The sequence below is a fragment of the Piliocolobus tephrosceles genome, chromosome 17 (genome assembly GCF_002776525.5).
Source record: "Piliocolobus tephrosceles isolate RC106 chromosome 17, ASM277652v3, whole genome shotgun sequence".
Taxonomy (NCBI): domain Eukaryota; kingdom Metazoa; phylum Chordata; class Mammalia; order Primates; family Cercopithecidae; genus Piliocolobus; species Piliocolobus tephrosceles.
In genome coordinates, this window is record NC_045450.1 from 73,488,720 (window position 1) to 73,508,316 (window position 19,597).

At 57.9% G+C, this 19,597-nt stretch overlaps 3 protein-coding genes across 4 annotated transcripts; 1 reads left to right on the forward strand and 2 right to left on the reverse strand.

The window, feature by feature from the left end:
• Positions 1-6,807: 6,807 nt before the first annotated feature.
• Positions 6,808-10,548, reverse strand: LOC111553841 (ERV-BabFcenv provirus ancestral Env polyprotein). Its single transcript, XM_023228926.2, has 3 exons — positions 10,384-10,548; positions 9,677-9,996; positions 6,808-9,336 (listed from the first exon to the last, which is right to left on the reverse strand). Exon 3 carries the CDS (start codon positions 8,986-8,988, stop codon positions 7,333-7,335), a length of 1,656 nt encoding a protein of 551 aa, XP_023084694.1. The 5' UTR covers positions 8,989-9,336; positions 9,677-9,996; positions 10,384-10,548; the 3' UTR covers positions 6,808-7,332.
• A 100-nt stretch (positions 10,549-10,648) lies between these two features.
• On the forward strand, positions 10,649-15,469 carry CDT1 (chromatin licensing and DNA replication factor 1). 2 transcript variants are annotated; one of them, XM_023228925.2, is made up of 10 exons: positions 10,649-10,956; positions 11,532-11,672; positions 11,773-11,909; positions 12,446-12,643; positions 12,733-12,878; positions 12,993-13,093; positions 13,462-13,650; positions 14,025-14,168; positions 14,246-14,447; positions 15,080-15,469. In XM_023228925.2, the coding sequence occupies exons 1-10, from the start codon at positions 10,732-10,734 to the stop codon at positions 15,241-15,243; spliced, it is 1,647 nt and encodes a 548-aa protein (XP_023084693.1). In that variant the 5' UTR covers positions 10,649-10,731; the 3' UTR covers positions 15,244-15,469. The 2 variants fall into 2 exon arrangements, with proteins under 2 accessions (XP_023084693.1, XP_023084692.1); XM_023228924.3 differs by having other exon boundaries at positions 10,687-10,956; positions 11,466-11,672.
• Positions 15,470-16,167: 698 nt separating this feature from the next.
• APRT (adenine phosphoribosyltransferase) lies at positions 16,168-18,701 on the reverse strand. Its single transcript, XM_023228923.1, has 5 exons — positions 18,543-18,701; positions 18,255-18,361; positions 17,135-17,268; positions 16,782-16,860; positions 16,168-16,548 (listed from the first exon to the last, which is right to left on the reverse strand). The coding sequence occupies exons 1-5, from the start codon at positions 18,698-18,700 to the stop codon at positions 16,406-16,408; spliced, it is 621 nt and encodes a 206-aa protein (XP_023084691.1). The 5' UTR covers position 18,701; the 3' UTR covers positions 16,168-16,405.
• Positions 18,702-19,597: the final 896 nt, after the last annotated feature.

Below are 19,597 nucleotides of genomic sequence, written 5' to 3' on the forward strand. Positions count from 1 at the left end.
TGGTGATGATGGTGATGGTGGTGATGATGGTGATGGTGATGATGAGGGTGATGGTGACGATGGTGAAGGTGGTGGTGATGATGATGCTGATGGTGGTGGTGATGGTGGTCCTGGTGATGATAATGTTGAAGGTGGTGATGGTGATACTGGTGACGAGGAGGAAGATGGCATAATGATGATAGGGATGAGAAAAATAGTGTGAAATGTCTCATTAATAAATTTTGGCTGGGCGTGGTGACTCACACCTGTAATCCCAGCACTTTGGGAGGCTGAGGTAGGCGGATCACCTGAAGTCAGAAGTTTGAGACCAACCTGGCCAACATGGTGAAACCCTGTCTCTACTAAAAATACAAAAATTAGCTGGGCATGGTGGCGGGCACCCGTAATCCCAGCTACTCAGGAGGCTGAGTGGGGAGAATCACTTGAAACCCGGAGCGGCCAGGCTCCTGGCGAGCACTCGTGAATACCAGCTGATCAAATGGATGGAGGCACAGACCCTGGTCTCCAGGTTTCTCCAGGGTGAATGTCCACAGACAGGGATTCTGGCGCCTTGGCCATCATGGCTCTCTCTCCTGAAGGCACTTGAGCAGGCTAAGTCCTCTTAGCATACCACACCCATAAGCCAACATGGCCTGTCTGGTGGAGCCTGGATGGAACAGAGCAGAAAAGGGCCTTCACCTCCCTTACACTAGACTCTATATTTCTACTAATGCAGCCTCATATGGATCAACCCTTGTGACCATGCTTTAATTACAGCATCTTGGGTTAGAAGAGCTAGAAACCCACTCAGAGGCACTTCAGGCAAAAGAGGCAAATGTGTGGGAAGGAATAGGCTACTTCATTAAAATCTAGGGCAGCCTGGAGGGCTGGCAGGCCTCCCAAGACACCAAATTGGAAACTCTTTAAAGCCATCTGGGCTGGCTGCTGTGTCTGGCTGGCTCTGTCTTCACACCACAATGAGAGGCAGCCAATAGGTTATTTCTACTTGAGGCTCCAGTCCCAGGATAGGATCTGATTGGTTCAGCTGTGCACCTCTCACCCAATCAGCTGTGACTGGGAGGCGGGGCTATACAGCACAAATGTGCAGCTGAATGAACTCCATCACTGCAGGTGAACAAGGTAATTTTCCCAGGACCCCCCACAAGGCAGAAGTCATCCCGAACAGCCTAGTCTCCAGGGGTGACACTGAAAATACTGAGCAGTTGCCACGGCTGGATCCTAAGCCACCATAATTGACACGGGCCATTGCACTCAGGAGGGGCCTGGCCCCCACCGGCCCTGGGTGCCTGCTTCCCACCTTCTGGTCGAGAGCAGTGAACACGGGGCCCACCCTTAGCCTCCCAGCTCCCGACACTTCTGCAGCCTGGCCTCTCATCCCACACAGGGCCAGACCCAAGCTACATTCATGCCTGCACTCTTACCAGCCCCCTGTGTACTGTGCTTCCGGGTCCAACTCATTCCAGAGCCTGCTTCTGCCCTCGGCTGGAGCCCCATGGCTGGCCATGATGACAGCAACTGCCACGGCCTCTTGCCTCCTAGGAGGCTCTGGAGCCACCTCTTGAGGTGAGTGGTGACAGGTGCTGCTGCGCTGAAATCAGGCAGCCCGGGGTGGCCAAGCAGGAAGGAAGCTCCCGTCCTGAGGTGGTCTCTGGGGTGCTTTCATGACCATGGGCCTAACCTGGGTCCCTGGCATGGCTCCAGGAGTCCAGCGTAGTACCCTGTGGTTCCGGCTGGTGGGTGGGCAGGTGGCAGGAGAGATGAAATGCTGGAGTCGGCTTGGCCTTTTGAAGGCCTTGGAGAGGACTCTGGCAGCATCCTGTCCATCAGCTTATCTATGGAAGGCAGGGACTGGGCCAAACGGTTGCACCAGCAGCCAGATGTGGAGCAGTTGCTTGTGGTTAGGTGTGGCTAACGCTGCCTCTCTGAGACCAGCTGTTTCTTTATTCTCAATGTGAGACAGAGTGGGGAGCCACCATGTCACTAGGGGAGGTGACAGCTCCCTCCTACCCAATGAAAGGTTATGATGCCAAGGATTTACAAGGTCCCCTTACTGCAGTAGGTCCTAAGGAGAGGCTTTGTCTATAATTTATGCTCCCATTATAGCTTTAATATTTTACACGTTTTCCCTCTTTCATACATAGCCAACTTCTATTTGGCTTGTGTTCCACTATGACTCCCAGATCACTTTCTGCCCTCTTTGAGAAAAGCCAGGATCCCCATCTTGATTAGAACAGAATGGGATATTACAGCTGAAGAGACTCACAAGCAAAGGTTGCCACGCAGCGCTGTGCAAGCTAAGGCATGCCCAAGGGTTCCTGGCCAAGGGGGCAGCGGGAGCTGAGATCCACATGGCTCCACTTGTCAAGCTGTTTTTCACAAAGGTGCCTTATGAGCTAACTGCCCTGCCGGAGGTTGTCTGGTCCCAGGGTCCTTCAAACTCTTGTGTCCAAAACCCACAATGAGAAATACACCTTTTCAAGACATTCTATTTTCAAAAATTTCAAACATCCAGGGAAGTTGAATCTCATTTACCCCTCAGACTCTATCTTAATGTTCTGCACTGTTCTTTTTGTTGTTGTTGTTGAGATGGAGTCTCGCTCTGTCGCCCAGGCTGGAGTGCATTGACGTGATCTCAGTTCACTATAACCTCCACCTCCCGGGTTCAAGCGATTCTTTTGCCTCAGCCTCCTGAGTAGCTGGGACTACAGGCACATACCACCACACCCAGCCAGTTTTTCTTTTTTTTTTTAGACGGAGTCTCGCTCTGTCGCCCAGGCTGGAGTGCGGTGGTGCCATCTCGGCTCACTGCAAGCTCCGCCTCCCGGGTTCACGCCATTCTCCTGCCTCAGCCTCCCGAGTAGCTGGGACTACAAGCGCTCGCCGCCATGCCCGGCTAATTTTTTTTTTTTTGCATTTTTAGTAGAGACGGGGTTTCAACGTGTTAGCCAGGATGGTCTCGATCTCTTGACCTCGTGATCCACCCGTCTCGGCCTCCCAAAGTGCTGGGATTACAGGCTTGAGCCACCGCACCCGGCCAGTTTTTGTATTTTTAATAGAGACGGGGTTTTGCCATGTTGGTCAGGCTGGTTTTGAACTCCTGAGCTCTGATGATCTACCTGCCTCCGCCTCCCAAATTGAACAATATCGGCTCACTGCAACCTCTGCCTCCTGGGTTCCAGCGATTCTCCTGCCTCAGCCTCCCAAGTAGCTAGGATTACAGGCGCCTGCCACCACGCCTGGCTAATTTTTGTATTTTCAGTAGAGACAGGGTTTCACCATGTTGGCCAGGATGGTCTCCATCTCTTGACTTCATGAGCTGCCCGCCTCGGCCTCCCAAAGTGCTGGGATTGCAGGCATGAGTCACCATGCCCGGCCTTTTTTTTTTTTTTTTTTTTTGTTGAGACGGAGTCTCGCTGTCGCCCAAGCTGGAGTGCAGTGGCCGGATCTCAGCTCACTGCAAGCTCCGCCTCCCGGGTTCATGCCATTCTCCTGCCTCAGCCTCCGAAGTAGCTGGGAACTACAGACACCCGCCACTTCGCCCGGCTAGTTTTTTATATTTTTTTAGTAGAGACGGGGTTTCACTGTGTTAGCCAGGATGGTCTTGATCTCCTGACCTCGTGATCCGCCCGTCTTGGCCTCCCAAAGTGCTGGGATTACAGGCTTGAGCCACCGTGCCCGGCTTTTTTTTTTTTTGAGACAGAGCCTCGCTCTGCTGCCCAGGCTGGAGTACAGTGGTGCGATCTCAGCTCACTGCCACCTCTGTCTCCCAGGTTCAAGTGATTCTCCTGCCTCTGCCTCCCAAGTAGCTGGGACTAAAGGTGCCTGCCACCACGCCCAGCTACTTTTTGTAATTTTAGTAGAGACAGGGTTTCACCATGTTGGTCAGGCTGGTCTCGAACTCCTGACCTCAGGTGATCCACCTGCCTTGGCCTGCCAAAGTGCTGGGATTACAGGCGTGAGCCACCGTGTCTGGCCTGCTTGTCACATATCTCTTTCTCTCTCTGTCCATCTTTATTTTTATTTTTTTATTTTATTGTTTGAGATGGAGTCTTGCTCTGTTGCCCAGGCTGGAGTGCAATGGTGTGATCTTGGCTCACTGCAACCTCTGCCTCCCAGGTTCAAGCGATTATCCTGCCTCAGCCTCCCAACTAGCTGGGATTATAGGTCCCCGCCACCACACCAAGCTAATTTTTATATTTTTAGCAGAGATGGGGTTTTACCATGTTGGCCAGGCTGATCTCGAACTCCTGACCTCAGATGATCCACCCACCTTGGCCTCCCAAGGTGTTGGGATTACAGGTGTGAGTCACTGCGCCCAGCCTGTCCATCTTATTTGATGCATTTTAAAGTGTCAGACACCTGTTATTCCTAAACACTTCTGCGTGCATGTCATTGACTATAGAGTTCAGTATTTGCTGATAATTTGGCTTTTTTTTTTTTGAGACGGAGTCTCGCTCTGTCATCCAGTGTAGTAGCCTGATCTTGGCTCATTGCAAGCTCTACCTCCCGGGTTCACCCCATTCTCCTGCTTCAGCCTCTTGAGTAGATGGGACTACAGGTGCCCACCACCACGCCCGGCTCATTTTTTTTTTTTTTTTTTTTTGTATTTTTAGTAGAGACGGGGTTTCACCTTGTTAGCCAGGATGGTCTTGATCTCCTGACCTGGTGATCCGCGACCCCGGCCTCCCAAAGTGCTGGGCTTACAGGCCTGAGCCACTGCGCCCGGCTGATAATTTGGCTTTTAGATAAATTTACATACCATAAAATACACAAATCTTAAGGTACCCTCAGATTTTGATAAATTCATACACTTATGTAACCCAAACCCATCATGATATAGACCATTTCTATCACCCTAGAAAATTCCTTGGTGCTCCCTTCCAAGTCAATTCCTGCCCCAACCTGCAAGCAGTTTTGACCGAAGAAATACATATTTGTTTAATGTGTGGTGTGGTGTGGTGTGGTCAGGTGTGGTGGGTCATGCCTGTAGCCCCAGCTACTTGGGAGGCCACAGCAGGGGGATCCCTTAAGTCCAGGAGTGGAGGCTGCAGTGAGCTATGATCATGCCACTGCACTCCAACCCGGGTGAGCAAAAAAAAAAAAAAAAAAGTTATATTTTGCATGGTGGCCCAGAGCATGCGTACCAAAACAAAATTTTTATTTATTTATTTATTTATTTTGAGACAGAGTCTGGCTCTGTCACCCAGGCTGGAGTGCAGTGGCGCGATCTCGGCTCACTGCAAGCTCTGCCTCACTGGTTCACACCATTCTCCTGCCTTAGCCTCCCAAGTAGCTGGGACTACAGGCGTCTGCCACCACGCCCGGCTAATTTTTTGTATTTTTTAGTAAAGACGGGGTTTCACCGTGTTAGCCAGGGTGGTCCCGATCTCCTGACCTTGTGATCCACCCGCCTCGGCCTCCCAAAGTGCTGGGATTACAGGCGTGAGCCACTGCGCCCGGCCCAAAACAAAACTTTTTAACAAAACATAGCTTTAAAAAATGTGGTTCTCAGTCTTCTATACTTATTTCTTGACCCACTAAAAATTTGCTACCAGCTGCTTACAAAACACAGGTCTAGGTGCTGATCCCCTAAATAAAGATGAAAAACAAATGCCTCACCATGCCCCCTCTTATGAACCTCCTCACTTTTGAGGTGTTTTGTTTTGGAGATGGAGTCTTACCGTTGCCCAAGCTGCTGGGAGGCAGTGGCGGGATCTTGAGTAGCTGAGATTACAGGTGCCCGCCACCAGGCCTGGCTAATTTTTGTATTTATTGTAGAGACAGGGTTTTGCCATGTTGGCCAGGCTGGTCTTTTTTTTTTTTTTTTGAGACAGCGTCTTGCTGTGTCGCCCAGGCTGGGGTGCAGTGGCTGGATCTCAGCTCACTGCAAGCTCCACTTCCCAGGTTCACGCCTTTCTCCTGCCTCAGCCTCCCGAGTAGCTGGGACTACAGGCGCCCGCCACCTCGCCCAGCTAGTTTTTTGTATTTTTTAGTAGAGACAGGGTTTCACCATATTCGCCAGGATGGTCTCGATCTCCTGACCTCGTGATCCACCCGTCTCGGCCTCCCCAAGTGCTGGGATTACAGGGTTGAGCCACCGCACCCGGCCGGCCAGGCTGGTCTTGAACTCCTGAGCTCAAGTGATCCGCCCACCTTGACTTCCCAAAGTGCTGGGATTACAGGCTCAGCCACCGTGCAGGCCACTTTTGAGGTATTTTGCAAGCACCAATTGCATCACCAAACCGGTTTCTATTTCTTTAACTTAAAAAAAAAAAAAAAAAAGGCACAATTCATGCTTTTTACAGAAAACTTGGAAAATAGTAAAACAGAAGCCCTCCTCTCAGCCCTGGCCTCTTCTATCCGTGTCCCCTTCCCTCCCAGGCCCCCAGGCCTCCTCATTACTTTGGGGGGGTACCTCTGGCGCTGCGTCCTGGCCCTGCTCATTGGTGTCTCTGAAAGGAGTGGCTGCGACTCCGGCTTTCCAGATAACCAGCACTCGAGGCCGTTTCCCAGATTGGAGCGCTGTAGGTTTTAAGAACTAAAACTTTAAAATATCAGCCATGTTAAAGGCAGTTTCTTTTCTTTCCTTTTTTTTTTTTTTTTGAGACGGAGTCTCGCTCTTTCCGTCAGACTGGAGTGCAATGGCGCAATCTCGGCTCACTGCAACATTCACCTCCCGGGTTCAAGCGATTCTCCTGCCTCAGCCCCCCAAGTAGGTGGAATTACAGGCGCCCGCCACCAGGCCTGGCTAATTTTTGTATTTTTAGTAGAGAGGGGGTTTCACCATGTTGGCCAGGTTGGTCTTGAACTCCTGACCTCACGTGATCTGCCCACCTCGGCCTTTCAAAGTGCTGGGATTGTTTTGTTTTATTAAAAGCCCAATTAATAAGAGGCCGGAATCAAATAAAGTGGTAGCCTTTACTTGCAAATATGCACGCGCTCTCGGGCGAGGTTCTCCGGTCCGCAAGTGGGGAGGGCCAGGGAAGTCGCGGCTGGAGAAGTCGCGCCGGCACTCGCCGGGGACAGATTTTTATGCCTTGCGACGGGAAAGGGGAGGGCAGTGGGTGGACGGGGGCGTCTTCACGGGCGTGGATGGTAAGTTTCAATTTCTTCAGGTTGACGTCACTTGGCGCATGCTCAGTTGGTTTGTGCTTTCCCGGGCGCGGGTAAATTGGTGGTGAAGAACCTGGAAGCAACAGGGACTATGCCATCTTGTTCATTTTTCCTCCATCTTGGCCCATTCCTTCACCCAAACAGTCCAACCTCTCATTGATTATAAGATTTTAGGGCGCAGTTGTCTCTCTGGCTGCTTCCTGCTGTTAAGGGGCGTAGTTAGGGTCCGAGGTTGGCAGTTGGGTGTAAGGGTGTAGGAGCATTTGATTGAAGGAAACTCGAGTAATTTTCTTGCACCCTGGCTCGGAGGAATTTTATAAAAATGGCAGCAAAACATAAAATAATGCAGAGAATTAGTATGGGGATTAGGAAAGGAAGCAACCATACCAGGGTTCCGGGTACTAAACGGCTGTTAGATTCTTGGAGTTCTTTACTGATTTTCTTTAATTTTTGAATTCTGGTTTCAACTAGGCCTGATTCATTTATGTAGTAGCAACATTCTTCTCCAAGGAAAAGGCATGTTCCTCCCTTTTCAGCAGTAAGAAAATCTAATGCCCGCCTATTTCGTGCCGCTACCTGAGCTACTGAGGTGATCTGACGCTGTAAAGAGGCTAGGCTTTCAGTTGAAGCGTCTATCGCTGCCTGGAGCTGAGTGGAGAGGGTCTGTGTGGATTGAATTGAGTAGGCGAGGTCTCCTGGTCCAAGTCCTGAGGCTACTAGGGAGGATGCTAAGGAAAGCCCGGTAACTAATGGAAGAAAGATAGCCCGTTTTTGGATTTTTTGGCTAGGAATAGTAAGCTGAGAAGTTAGTTCGGACAGTTCTCCTTTACCATATAGGGTTAAACTGGGTACCAAGGACACTGGAACGCAAAGAGACTGGGTGAGGGAGGTATGGTTAAGAGTTTTGGATAAGGTATGGTTACACCAGAAGTAGCCGCCAAGGGGGGCCATCTGGGTTTTATTGGGAGCTTGGGTGTGATGGCACCATGAAGAATTTGGAGTGGAGTAACAGAAGGGAAGGGGTAGACTTTGTGGATTATGATATAAGGGGACCTGAGACAGGGGTGCTGAGTGAAGTGAGCTGGTAGAGTCATTGGTAGTATTGAAAGCGGCCGGTAGGGGGACTGCCAAAAAGGGGGCTTTGCCGAGAGTAGCACAGAGAAAGCATTGGGAAAGATTTTTCAGTCCAGCTGCCTGTGATAGATTAAGTCCTAGACGAATAAGGGCCAACCATGAGAACGGGTCTTTGTTGTTTGGGGGGTTTAACTGTTCCTGTAGTTTTTGTTCACGTTGTTTTATGACTGTGGTTAGATTTTGTAGAGCCTGCACATTTTTAGGGAATTGTATCTGTTGGACATAAGTTCTAATTACCCGGATGGTTGCGGTTGGATATGAGGAACTGACTGTTGAATAAAGTCCGCCTTTTACCCCGCTGGCCCACCGGGAATCCCAAGGATCTTTGATGAGAAGTCTGTATTTTTTAGTATTTTCGTCCTGGGTAAATATGCTTGCTGTCATTTGTGGACCCCAACCTGTCCAACCTAATTGATGTATGTTACAGTAAGGGTAGGGGCACCCAACATTAGCCTCTTGCCAGTAGTTCCGGCAGTTATAGTGGGTCTGGTCATATAGGAAGCACAGGGCCGGGCGGTAGCCTGGAGTGAGGGAACTTAGGGTGAAGTTTAAGTAGAGGGCCTGTTGGCAACCTGCGGGGGGGCAATCTGCAGTACCTTGCATGACTGAATGAACTTGGTTATTTGTGGTCCAAGTCTCAGTTATAGAGAATCTCCACAGAAAGTTAGGAGTAGTAAGAGGAGTTACTGGGATTACAGTTAAACATGATAACATTAATAAAGGTGCAGAAAGTACGCTCATTATGGCTAAAGTCACAGAGAGTATCTTGCCAGGCCAGGTCTTCTAACTGATTAGGTGAGGAGTCGGGGAGAAGAGTGGCTAAGGGTTCTATGAAGAGGAAGTCAGTGATTGTCTTAAAAGAGAAAGGTATGGCAGGTAGGGTGCTAATGGTGTGGGTAGAGTAGGGAGTTCTTGCGGCGTGAGAGGGCGCCCGTATGCCAGTTCAAAAGGACTAAGGCCCGTGGGGCTTCTCAGTGTCGCTTGTAGTCTGGTAAGGGCAAGGGGTAGTAGGGTTACCCACGACTGATGTGCCTCTATGGAGGTTCTGGTTAGTTGTTGCTTGATGAGTCCAGGTAATGTTGAGAGAATCTGCAACCGGGGGCACAAGGGCATCATGAAAACAGTGTTGGAGCCAGGGTGGGGATGAGAGGGTAGGTTAACGGACGCCCTAAGTTTGCTTAAGATGTTTTGTCCTAAAAGGGGGTGGGGCAAGAGGGCATGATGAGGGAAAAGTGGGCAAAAGTGGGGCAAGAGGGCATGATGAGGAAAGAGTGGGCAAAACATGCATAGTCCAGGCAGCAATTTAACATCGGGGTCTGGTGGGGCTAGACGGTTTACCGTTTACCGTAACTACTGAAATAGTGGAGCGTTGGCTAGGTCCTCCTAGGACGGCAAAACAGAGTATAGATGAGAAAAGAAACTGGCTTACCCGCTACCTGTAGCGTTCCCCTGGGCTCGGCGAGGGTGACCGGGGTCTCCGAGTGTGGGCACCGTCAGTCCTCCTCAAGGTGTAGGAGTTGGAAGGAGCCTTCCGACCTTTGAGGAGAGGCACTACGTTGAGGTGCGGTGCCTGTCCTGATGGCGGGGCAATCAGACTTCCAATGCCTCTCCTGCCGGCAAGCTGGGCATGGCGTGGAAGGCGGGCGGGGATTTGGGCACTTATTAGCTCAACGCTCAGTCATAGGAGACGTCTTTCGTCTTTTCTGCCGGCAGAGTGGGCAACGCTGGTTGGAAGGCAGCCACCAAAGCCTGTACCCAAACAGATTGCAGGCGTGAGACACCGCGCCCGGCTCCTTTTCTTCCTTTCCATGTAATAGCTTGATTGAGAAATAATTCGCATATCAAATTCACCCTTTTAAAAAGCGAGCAACGCGGGGCGCGGAGGCCACGCCTGTGATCGCAGCGCTCTGGAAGGCGGCAGTTCCAGGCGGGCGGATCACTGGGCCGGGGAGTTTGAGACCACCCGGGCAACGTAAACTCCGCCTCGATAGAAACAATTTAAAAAAAAGAAATAAGGAGCGTGCGGCCCGCGGGGGCAGCGCCTTTACCAGCCCGAGCCTGCAGCCCCCCAGGTCGCACCGTCCTCGGCTCCCCGGGGCAGCGCCGGGGTTTTGTCAGGCGCGCGCTGCTATTTACCTGGACTGCGCTCCCTCTGACCCTGAAGCCAGCGGCCCCACCGACACGCCCTGAAAAGTGAGAGCCACACGCGGGATCCGGAGACCACGCCAGAGTCCCGCGGGCGACTGCTCCCACCGGCGGGTCCACAGCCGCACATCGGCGCATGCGGGCGGCCAAGCGGTTTCCCGCGCCCACCAGCGCGCATGCGCGCCCCGTCCGTATTTTTTTCCTCTCGGTGCTCCGCCCCGTTGGTTCGTCCGCGCCGGGGGCGGGGCCTGGGCGCCCGCGGGAAATTTGGCGGGAACCGCGCCCGCCCCTTCCTCCCTTCCTTCTTCCTTCCTTGCTTTCGCCGCGCACTCCGCCGCCATGGAGCAGCGCCGCGTCACCGACTTCTTTGCGCGCCGCCGCCCCGGGCGCCGCATCGCGCCGCCCAAGCTGGCCTGCCGCACCCCCAGCCCCGCCAGACCCGCACTCCGCGCCCCGGACTCCGCCACCAGCGGCAGCCGCAAGCGCGCCCGCCCGCCCGCCGCCCCCGGACCCGACCAGGCCAGGCCGCCGGCCCGCCGGAGGCTGCGGCTGTCGGCGGACGCGGTGAGGGACGTGGGGGGACTGAACCCGGGGGGTTGGGGGCGGGGAAACTGAGGCCCGGGAAGCGGGGCTCGGAGAGACTGAGGCCGGGGCTCGGGGGCGGGGAAACTGAGGCCCAGGGGCAGACCTCGGGGAAACTGAGGCCGAGGGACGGGGGTGGGGAAACTGAGGCAGGAGGGGACAGGGCGGGGAGGCAGGGCGGGGCGCGGGGTATTTGAGGCCGGGGGGCAGGGCGCAGGGAACTCTGGGATAGGTCGGGGGACCTTGTGGCTCTCCTGCCACCACTGGGGACTTGGCTGGCTTCTGAGATGAGCAGGAGGCACTGCGGGGCTTGCGCCGGGATCTGATGATGATGATGGGGCTGGAAGGGGGGTCCGCCCTGGAAACTGCCCCGGAAGGCGAGAGCAAGGCTGTGTTCCCAGCCAGCTTTAGCGCAGATCACCGTCTGCGGGAAGCCCTAAGCCCCCGAGCCATGCCCGTCTGTTAACTCAGAGGAGCTTCTGATCTTTCAGGGTCTTCTGCAGAGCCAGGAGCACCAGGTCTTGTCATGGGTTCACCCTTGGGGTCCCTCTCACCAGGTTTCCAGCCCCAGTTCCCCCGAGGCCCCTGACTCCCCCGAGGCCCCAGACATCCCAGCCTGCCCTTCTGTGGGCCAGAAGATAAAGAAATCCACCCCGGCAGCAGGTCAGCCACCCCAGCTGACATCCTGGCAGAACCAGGTGAGGGGCGGGGCCTGGGGCAGATTCCGGAGGGCTGAGTGGTGCTGAGTGGTGCCGGCCTGACTGCCTGACAGCACCATGTTCCCTGATCCCCTTGAAGGACACCATCTCTGAGCTTGCGTCCTGCCTCCAACGGGCCCGGGAGCTGGGGGCAAGAGTCCGAGTGCTGAAGTCCCGTGCCCAGGATGCTGGAGAGTCCTGTACCCCAGAGGCCAATGGCCGCCCTGAGGAGCCATGGTGAGTGCTGGGTAGGTGGCCAGGAGGCCTTGGGAAAGGCCGGCTGGTGGGAGGCATGGCTGGGCGATCCTGGTAGAGGCCCAGGTCTGCTCCTTCCGAGGAGGGAGGTGGTGAAGTCACCAGGGCGTGGAGCCAGACCCCTGAGAAAAAGGTCCTGGGCACTGCTGGCCCTTTGCCCTCAGTCCCTCCTGTTGGGGACAGCTCCTGCCTCCGGGACTCTGGTAGGTTTCAAATGCTCCTGACGCTTTGGTGTGTTGTCTGCCCCTGCCCCTGAGAGCTGGCGAAATGGCTGGGGAGAGGGCAGAGCTTCCCTGGGGGTGCCGTGGGGACACAGCACAGCTGGAGTGTGGAGCTGCGCTTTCCTGTCACCAGTGCTACCCCTAATGGTGCCAGTGCTGGTGGCTGTGCAAGGGCCGCGAAAGCCATCGTGTGTGGCGTGGCAGGCCCCACTGGAGGCTCCCTGGTTGAGGGGCCTGCTGTGGCATTGGAGGGGTGGGGGCCTGCTGCTTCTCACCAGGCTTCTCCCTCCCTGACAGTGGCGAGAAGGCGCCTGCCTACCAGCGCTTCCATGCCCTGGCCCAGCCTGGCCCACCAGGGCTTGTGCTGCCCTACAAGTACCAGGTGCTGGCGGAGATGTTCCGCAGCATGGACACCATCGTGGGCATGCTCCACAACCGCGCTGAGACGCCCACCTTTGCCAAGGTCCAACGGGGCGTGCAGGACATGATGCGCAGGTGAGTGGCCGCGGGTGGGCTGGGGCTGCCCTGGCGTTGGGGGTGGGCCCGGGCCTGCTGCCTCCTGAGCCGGCCCCCTCCTCCTGTAGGCGTTTTGAGGAGCGCAATGTTGGCCAGATCAAAACCGTGTACCCGGCCTCCTACTGCTTCCGCCAGGAGCGCGGCGTCCCCACCTTCAAGGATGGTGTCAAGAGGTCAGATTACCAGCTCACCATCGAGCCACTGCTGGAGCAGGGTAGGTGCTGGGTGCAAGACCTCGGTTTCCCCATCTGTGACCCACACACTTTCTGGGGTGGGTGTGAGGTGCTGGGCGGCCTGGCCGGGACTTAGGCCTGGACTCGTCCCACAGAGGCTGACGGAGCAGCCCCTCAGCTCACGGCCTCGCGCCTCCTGCAGCGACGGCAGATCTTCAGCCAGAAGCTGGTGGAGCACGTCAAGGAGCACCACAAGGTGAGCGGCCCCCGGCCCTGCTGTGCAAAGATGGTGGTGCCAGCACTGCCTCAGCACGTAACCCTGTGCTTGGAGCATCCCTGCCACCCACGGCTTCTCCCAGGATGGAACCGGGTTGGGTTCACCCTGAGCTGAGGGCTGGTGTGCTCAGGGTGCAGTTGCAGGCACGGAGGAGGTCCCCAAGGCATTCAGCGAGTATAGGCCGTGGGAGGCCGTGTGCCCTCCCTCCAAGCTGAGCACTGGGCAGAGACTAAGTGACTTGCCCAAGGTGGCCCAGCTGGGACGTAAGCATAGACAGCCCCACCTCACATGCATCCTGCCCTTGTCTCAGATGTGCCCAGTGTCACCCATCTGCTCCTTCTCCCCAGGCCTTCCTGGCCTCCCTGAGGCCCCCCATGGTGGTGCCGGAGGACCAGCTGACCCGCTGGCACCCACGCTTCAACGTGGATGAAGTGCCCGACATCGAGCCAGCTGCGCTGCCCCAGCCACCCGCCACGGAGAAACTCACCACTGCTCAGGAGGTGCTGGCCCGGGCCCGCAGCCTGATGTCACCCAGGGTGAGGCTGCGAGGCTTGGGCAGCCCCTTTCTCCCGGGTGGGTGGGCCAGCCTGACCCCGGGCATAAGAGGTGGGGCTTTGGCGATGAGCCTGACGCCTCATCTGGCTTCCTCCTGGGCTGGGGGGTCCAGAGAGTAGGTGGTATTTGCCCTCTGTCCCCAGCTGCAACCTCTAAGCCTGTCTCTGCCACTTGCCCCATGTAGGGAGTTGGCCCCGGGCAGGCGATGCCGCACGCTGGGAAACTGCATTGACTAGCACAGACCACCCAGTGTGCTGGGCCAACTTGTGCCTTGAGATACCGGGGACTCCTGGGCAGAGAGCCAGGGGCATGTTGCCTCCTGTGACCTCTCCGCCCCAACTTGTCCCTCCCGCAGATGGAGCAGGCCTTGAGTCAACTGGCCCTGCGTTCTGCTGAGCCCAGCAGCCCCAGGCCAGCACTGCCGGCTACCCCACCAGCCACCCCGCCTGCAGCCTCTCCCAGCGCTCTGAAGGGGGTGTCCCAGGATCTGCTGGAGCGGGTGAGTCGTCCCCAGTGATGGCGGGTGGGGGCCTGGTGATCTGCTGCCCACTAACCAGGTCCCCGCACCTGCTGCAGGTCCGAGCCAAGGAGGCACAGAAGCAGCTGGCACAGATGACACGGTGCCCGGAGCAGGAGCAGCGGCTGCAGCGCCTAGAACGGCTGCCTGAGCTGGCCCGCGTGCTGCGGAGCGTCTTTGTGTCCGAACGCAAGCCTGCGCTCAGCATGGAGGTGGTCTGTGCCAGGATGGTGGGCAGCTGTCGCACTGCCATGAGCCCCGGTACGTGCAGGGCGGGGTGAGGGGACGCACACAGTGGAATTGCCCAGTGCTGCAGCCGCCTCCCCAGGTTTCTGACCAGGGGTGTCTATCACTGATTTGTTCCGTTCAGATGTGCAGTGGGCATTGGCCGCTTGCACTGGTGTGTGCTGGGTGCTTTGCCCTCCTTTGAGCCACCCCTGAGCCTCCACCCAGCCCTTCCACACCTGCAGCCTCTGGAGGCAGCTTCCCTCTCACAGCTCTGGCCCATTTCCCTGACCACCTGCAGTGCTTGGTCAGAAGGGGCCCCACATGCACCCTACACTGCCTCCCAGGCCTCTGGTCACCCCACCCTGAGCACATGGAGGTCCCAGCACTACAGGGCACCCCTGCCTCAGGGTTTTCATGGGCTGGCGGCCCCCATGCTCCATGCCTCCTCACATGGCCTCAACTGTAGGCCTGGCGCTCTCCGCTCACTGTTCATGCCTCCCAGACCTGGGCCTCTGATCAGAACCACCTCTGCCCTAAGGCCCGGGGATGGGGCACTGAGGGTGTCCAGGTGGGCACAGAGGTTGGGTGGTCAGGCTGGTCTCAAGTGCTGCCGGTGTGGGGCTGGGGCCCAGCACCAGCCTCAGTGTCCCCCTCTCCTCCCACAGGGGAGATGGAGAAACACCTGCTGCTCCTCTCTGAGCTCCTGCCAGACTGGCTTCGCCTTCACCACATTCGCACCGACACCTACGTCAAGCTGGACAAGGCTGCGGACCTGGCCAGCATCACTGCACGCCTGGCCCGCCAGGCCCGCGCTGAAGAGGGGCTGTGAGCCTGGGGGCCACTGGACAGACAGGGGCTTCAGGCTCACTGGCCTGGGGCCACCAGCATTTTCTTTCATGAACATGATGCACTTTGCTCTCCCTTTCCAGAGTGCCCAAGGGCCAGAGGCAGAGGTGGGCTGCAGGCTGCACAGCCCGAGGGTCTCTGGCTGCGGGGTGGTGGCCCCTGCATGGGGCTCACCTGGTGGATTCACATTAAACCAGTTTCTGTGGGCACCTCTGTCCTTGCTGCTGGTGGGGAAGGGAAGCCAGATCCCAGCACCCCCTGGGGGGCCATCAGGGCAGGGGAATGTGGCTGAGGGTGAAGGGGCTTTGGCAACATGGGGTTGGGTAATGTGGCTGGCAGGAGGCCATCCCCTCTAATCCTGGAACTTCTGAATATGGGACCTCCCACGGCAAAGGGTGACTTTTGTCATTAAGAACTTCAAGATTGGAGAGGTGATCCTGAATCATCCAGCTGCGCCCCATGTCATCGCAGGGGCCTTCACGAGAGGGCCAGAGCCAGCCACCTTTGAAGACGTGGCCCTGCCCTGACACAGGCAGCCTGGAGAAGCTGGGCAGGACATCCCTGGAGCCTCCAGAAGCGACTGGCCTGCCCACACACTGACTTCAGTGCTATAATAAAGTTGTGCTTACAGCCACTAGATCTGCGGTAGAACCCTTTCAGTAACATTGGCCGCCTCAGGGTGGGACCTGCATTGACAGACTGTTATCCCTGAGCCCTCACTTGCTTCCCTAGAAGACGGGCCCACACGGCCTCTTTCTGCAGTGCCTGGACGGTTCTGGCTCCTGAGGTGAGAACCAGGCCAGACTCTGCTGGGCACCATGCCAAGCAGCACGTGCCCGTAGTCCAGCTGGTTTGGTGGTGTCCTGGGGCTCCCTGCCCTGGGGAACAGGATGACAGGAGCCGGTTCTTGTGGCAAAGCTGTTTACTGCGTTCTCCCTGTGTGTAAATGGGCCCAGGGTGGCTGAAGCACAGCTTTGCCCCAGGCTTTGGCACTTCCAGCCCCAGGAGAGGTGCTGAACCCAAACAAGGGATGTGTTCCCTGTGGGGAGCTGGTGCCCCTGGTGACTGCAGAGGTCACTGCAGTTGCCCAGGGCTGAAATGTCCCTGGGCTCCAGCTGCAGGTGTTGGATTGGGAGGCCCTGTAGTCACTCATACTGCAGGAGAGAGAAGAAGGGCACAGGAGCCAGCTTCTCCCTGCCCTTAAGCGAGGTCAGCTCCACCAGGCTCACGCACTCCAGGACCTCGGCCTGCAGGCGGCCCAGCAGCTCACAGGCGGCATGCATGGTTCCTGGGGATGGGAGGGTGAGGGCCCCAGTTGGCCTGGGCTATAAAGACTGGGTGCTCCAGGCCAGCCCCTGGGTTGGGGAGGGGAGGGTTTGGGGGGAGAGGAAGGTGTCAGCCTGGCCACCAGGCACCCTCTGGACAACAGTAAGCCGCATCCTACGTCACGCACAGTGAGGTCCTGCCCCACTCCCACCAGGCCCTTGGAGCCACAGCAGTTGGCTGCGGGCAGACCCTCACCACCAGTGGCCAGCAGATCATCCACGACGACCACCCTCTGTCCTGCCTCCAGGGCGTCTTTCTGGATCTCCAGCTCAGCCTGGAGTGGGAAGTGGCGTGTCGTCCTCAGCCTCCCGCAGAAAACAGCTTTGTGTGCAGAGCTTGGCAGCTGCCACCCTAGGCCCTGACTCCAACCCCACCTTGCTGTTTCCTGGCTGTGTGAGCCCAGCCTGTGTCTCACCCTCTCTGAGCTCCCAAGAGCACTGTAACCACAGCAGCTCCACTTGACACGCCTGGGAGGGCCTTTAGAACTGGGGGAGAGTGGCCACGGTGGCCTGGCCCTCCCCTTCCTCTGGCCACCCCAGCCCCCTTACCTTCCCATACTCCAGGGCATAGGAGGCCCACACAGTGGGGCCTGGCAGCTTCCCCCGCTTTCGGATGAGCACACAGCCCAGTCCAAGTTCCTGGGCCAGGGAGGGGCCAAAGAGGAAGCCTCGGGAGTCTAGGCCTGTCAGGGTGAGTGACAGGAGTGACTTGGCAGCATGGGAGTCCCCAGGGGCCAGGGTTGGCCGGTGGCAAGGGGTACATGGTTGGCTCCCAACTGAAAGGCCAGTGACGTGCACCATTTAAGGAATGTTACCTGTCACCTACCAGGAGCTGCTTCCAGGTCAGAGTGCAGACCTGGGTCTGTCTTTTAAGAGGCCACTTTTTAGCTGTGGTCCTGGGGGAGGCACCGCCCCTCTCCCCGAGCTCAGCAGCCCATCTTTAACTGGGCTGGTAGAAACCTGTCAGGCTTCAACTCTCTCTCAAAGGCAGCTCTGCCCCAGGGCTTCTGTCTAAAAAGAGTCTCTCGAGGTGACCTGAGCTGTGGTAGTTGGGGGACGCTCAGGGAAACCCTGCCCCAGCCTGGCAGGAGGTCCGGGAGGGCTTCCTGCAGGAGGTGAGAAGGGGGCTCTGGCAGTGCTGTGGCTCCAGCAAGAGCTGGCGCTTCCCTCAGGGCAGTGTGCAGGGAGTGGGCTGTCACGCCCTAGGAGAGGCAAGACCACCGGGAACACTGTTCTCCCTGGGCCACCTCTCCGGCTCTCCCGGAGGCCTCCAGGCCCCCCTTCCTTGGGTGGGCATTCCACGATCTTCACCAGGGAAGGCCGGGCTCGTGGCAGGCGCTCAATACCAGCTCGCAGAAAGAACAAGAAGCGAGGCAGCTGGGCCCCGTGGATTCAGCTTGGGCAGTCCAGGGAGACCAACTGACCCGGCGACTCGGTCACGCCTGTCCTGGGCGGGGGACCCGGAACCTGCGGGCAGGGCGCCTGCACGGCGCGGCGGCCTGGGGGCCCAACCTCACAACCCTTCGGGAGCGACCCCAAGCACGGTGCCCGTCCCGGCGCCCCCGAAGGACCCCCAAAACCCTCCCCCAAGCAGACGCGCAGAGCCCACGTGCTACCCTCCGCGCGCGCGGAGGCAGAGGCGCCCTGGATGCGGCCACGCGGCACTCGCCTGCGATGTAGTCGATGCGGCCCCCGTGGGTCGCCTTCAGGTGTCGCGCCAGGAGGCCGATGGCGGCGCGGAAGGAGGCGGGGTCCTTCAGGACGGGCGAGATGTCCCTGGAACCAAGGACAGGCCTGGTGACGCCGGGGCCGAAGGAGGGCAGCGGCCCCGGGGGCGAAAAACGAGGGTTCCCGCCCTGCCCGCCCCGCTTGCCGGGCAGTCCCGAGGTCGCGGGCAACGCTCTCCCATCCGCAGGCCCGCAGGTCGGGACGGCACGAGGGCGGCCTGCGCTTGCACCTGAATAACACGCCCGGGGTGGGGAAGTCGGGGAAGCTGCGGATCCGCCGCTCAACCAGCTGCAGCTCGGGATCCGCCATGGCCGCGTGCGAGGAGCCAGCGGCGGCCCGAGCGCGCCTGCGCGGAGACTGGCGGGGCCGCCACGAAGGGCGGGGCATCCCCGGGGGGCGGATGCGTGGGTGAGGGGCGGGGCTTCCGCGGGGAGGAGCGTCCCTCGCCGGAAGCATGTACCGTATTTCATGGACTCCTAGGCGCCATCGATTTTAAGACGCGCTCGCATTCCACGCACCACTGGGCAGAACGTTCGAACCGGACAAAGGTGCGAGTCAAGGCGCCCTTCCTTTTCTCGGGCCGCGCCTCTGACTGCAGCCAGACAGCTGTGGGCCGCGGCCCTGGCGGCTGGAGGAGGGGCGTGAGCTGGTCTCGCCCACGCACCTGGCGCGCTACGGGCCTCGCCCTTTCTCCGCTATTGGCCGAGATCCCCACGCTGCGCGCGGGAGGCTGGCGCGCGGGAGGCTGGCGGAGGGCGTGAGGAAGGAGTCCAAGTAGCAGGAGGGCGGTGCAGGGCCCGGAGGGAGAAGCCCAGGGCAGAGGCGGCGGGCTTGGGCTGGACCGGCCGGGCGCGCTGGCCTCTCGCGGATGGATGGGCCCTGCCGTTGAGGTGGCTCTTCCCCGCCCAGACCTGGGGGAGAGAGGCCGGAAGGCTGGCCAGGCCAGGGGGCGCATCCGCGATGGCAGAGGCCAGGTGACTCCTCAGCCTTGGGGTGGGGAGCTGTGAATCCCCTGGCCGCCCGAGGACTGGTACCCAGGGGGTTGCGTGAGGCACAACTCCCTCCGAACACAATATCCTTTCAAAAAAATTGGCCGGGCGCGGTGGCTCAAGCCTGTAATCCCAGCACTTTGGGAGGCCGAGACGGGTGGATCACGAGGTCAGGAGATCGAGACCATCCTGGCTAACACCGTGAAACCCCGTCTCTACTAAAGAAAATACAAAAAACTAGCCGGGCAAGGTGGCGGGCGCCTGTAGTCCCAGCTACTCGGGAGGCTGAGGCAGG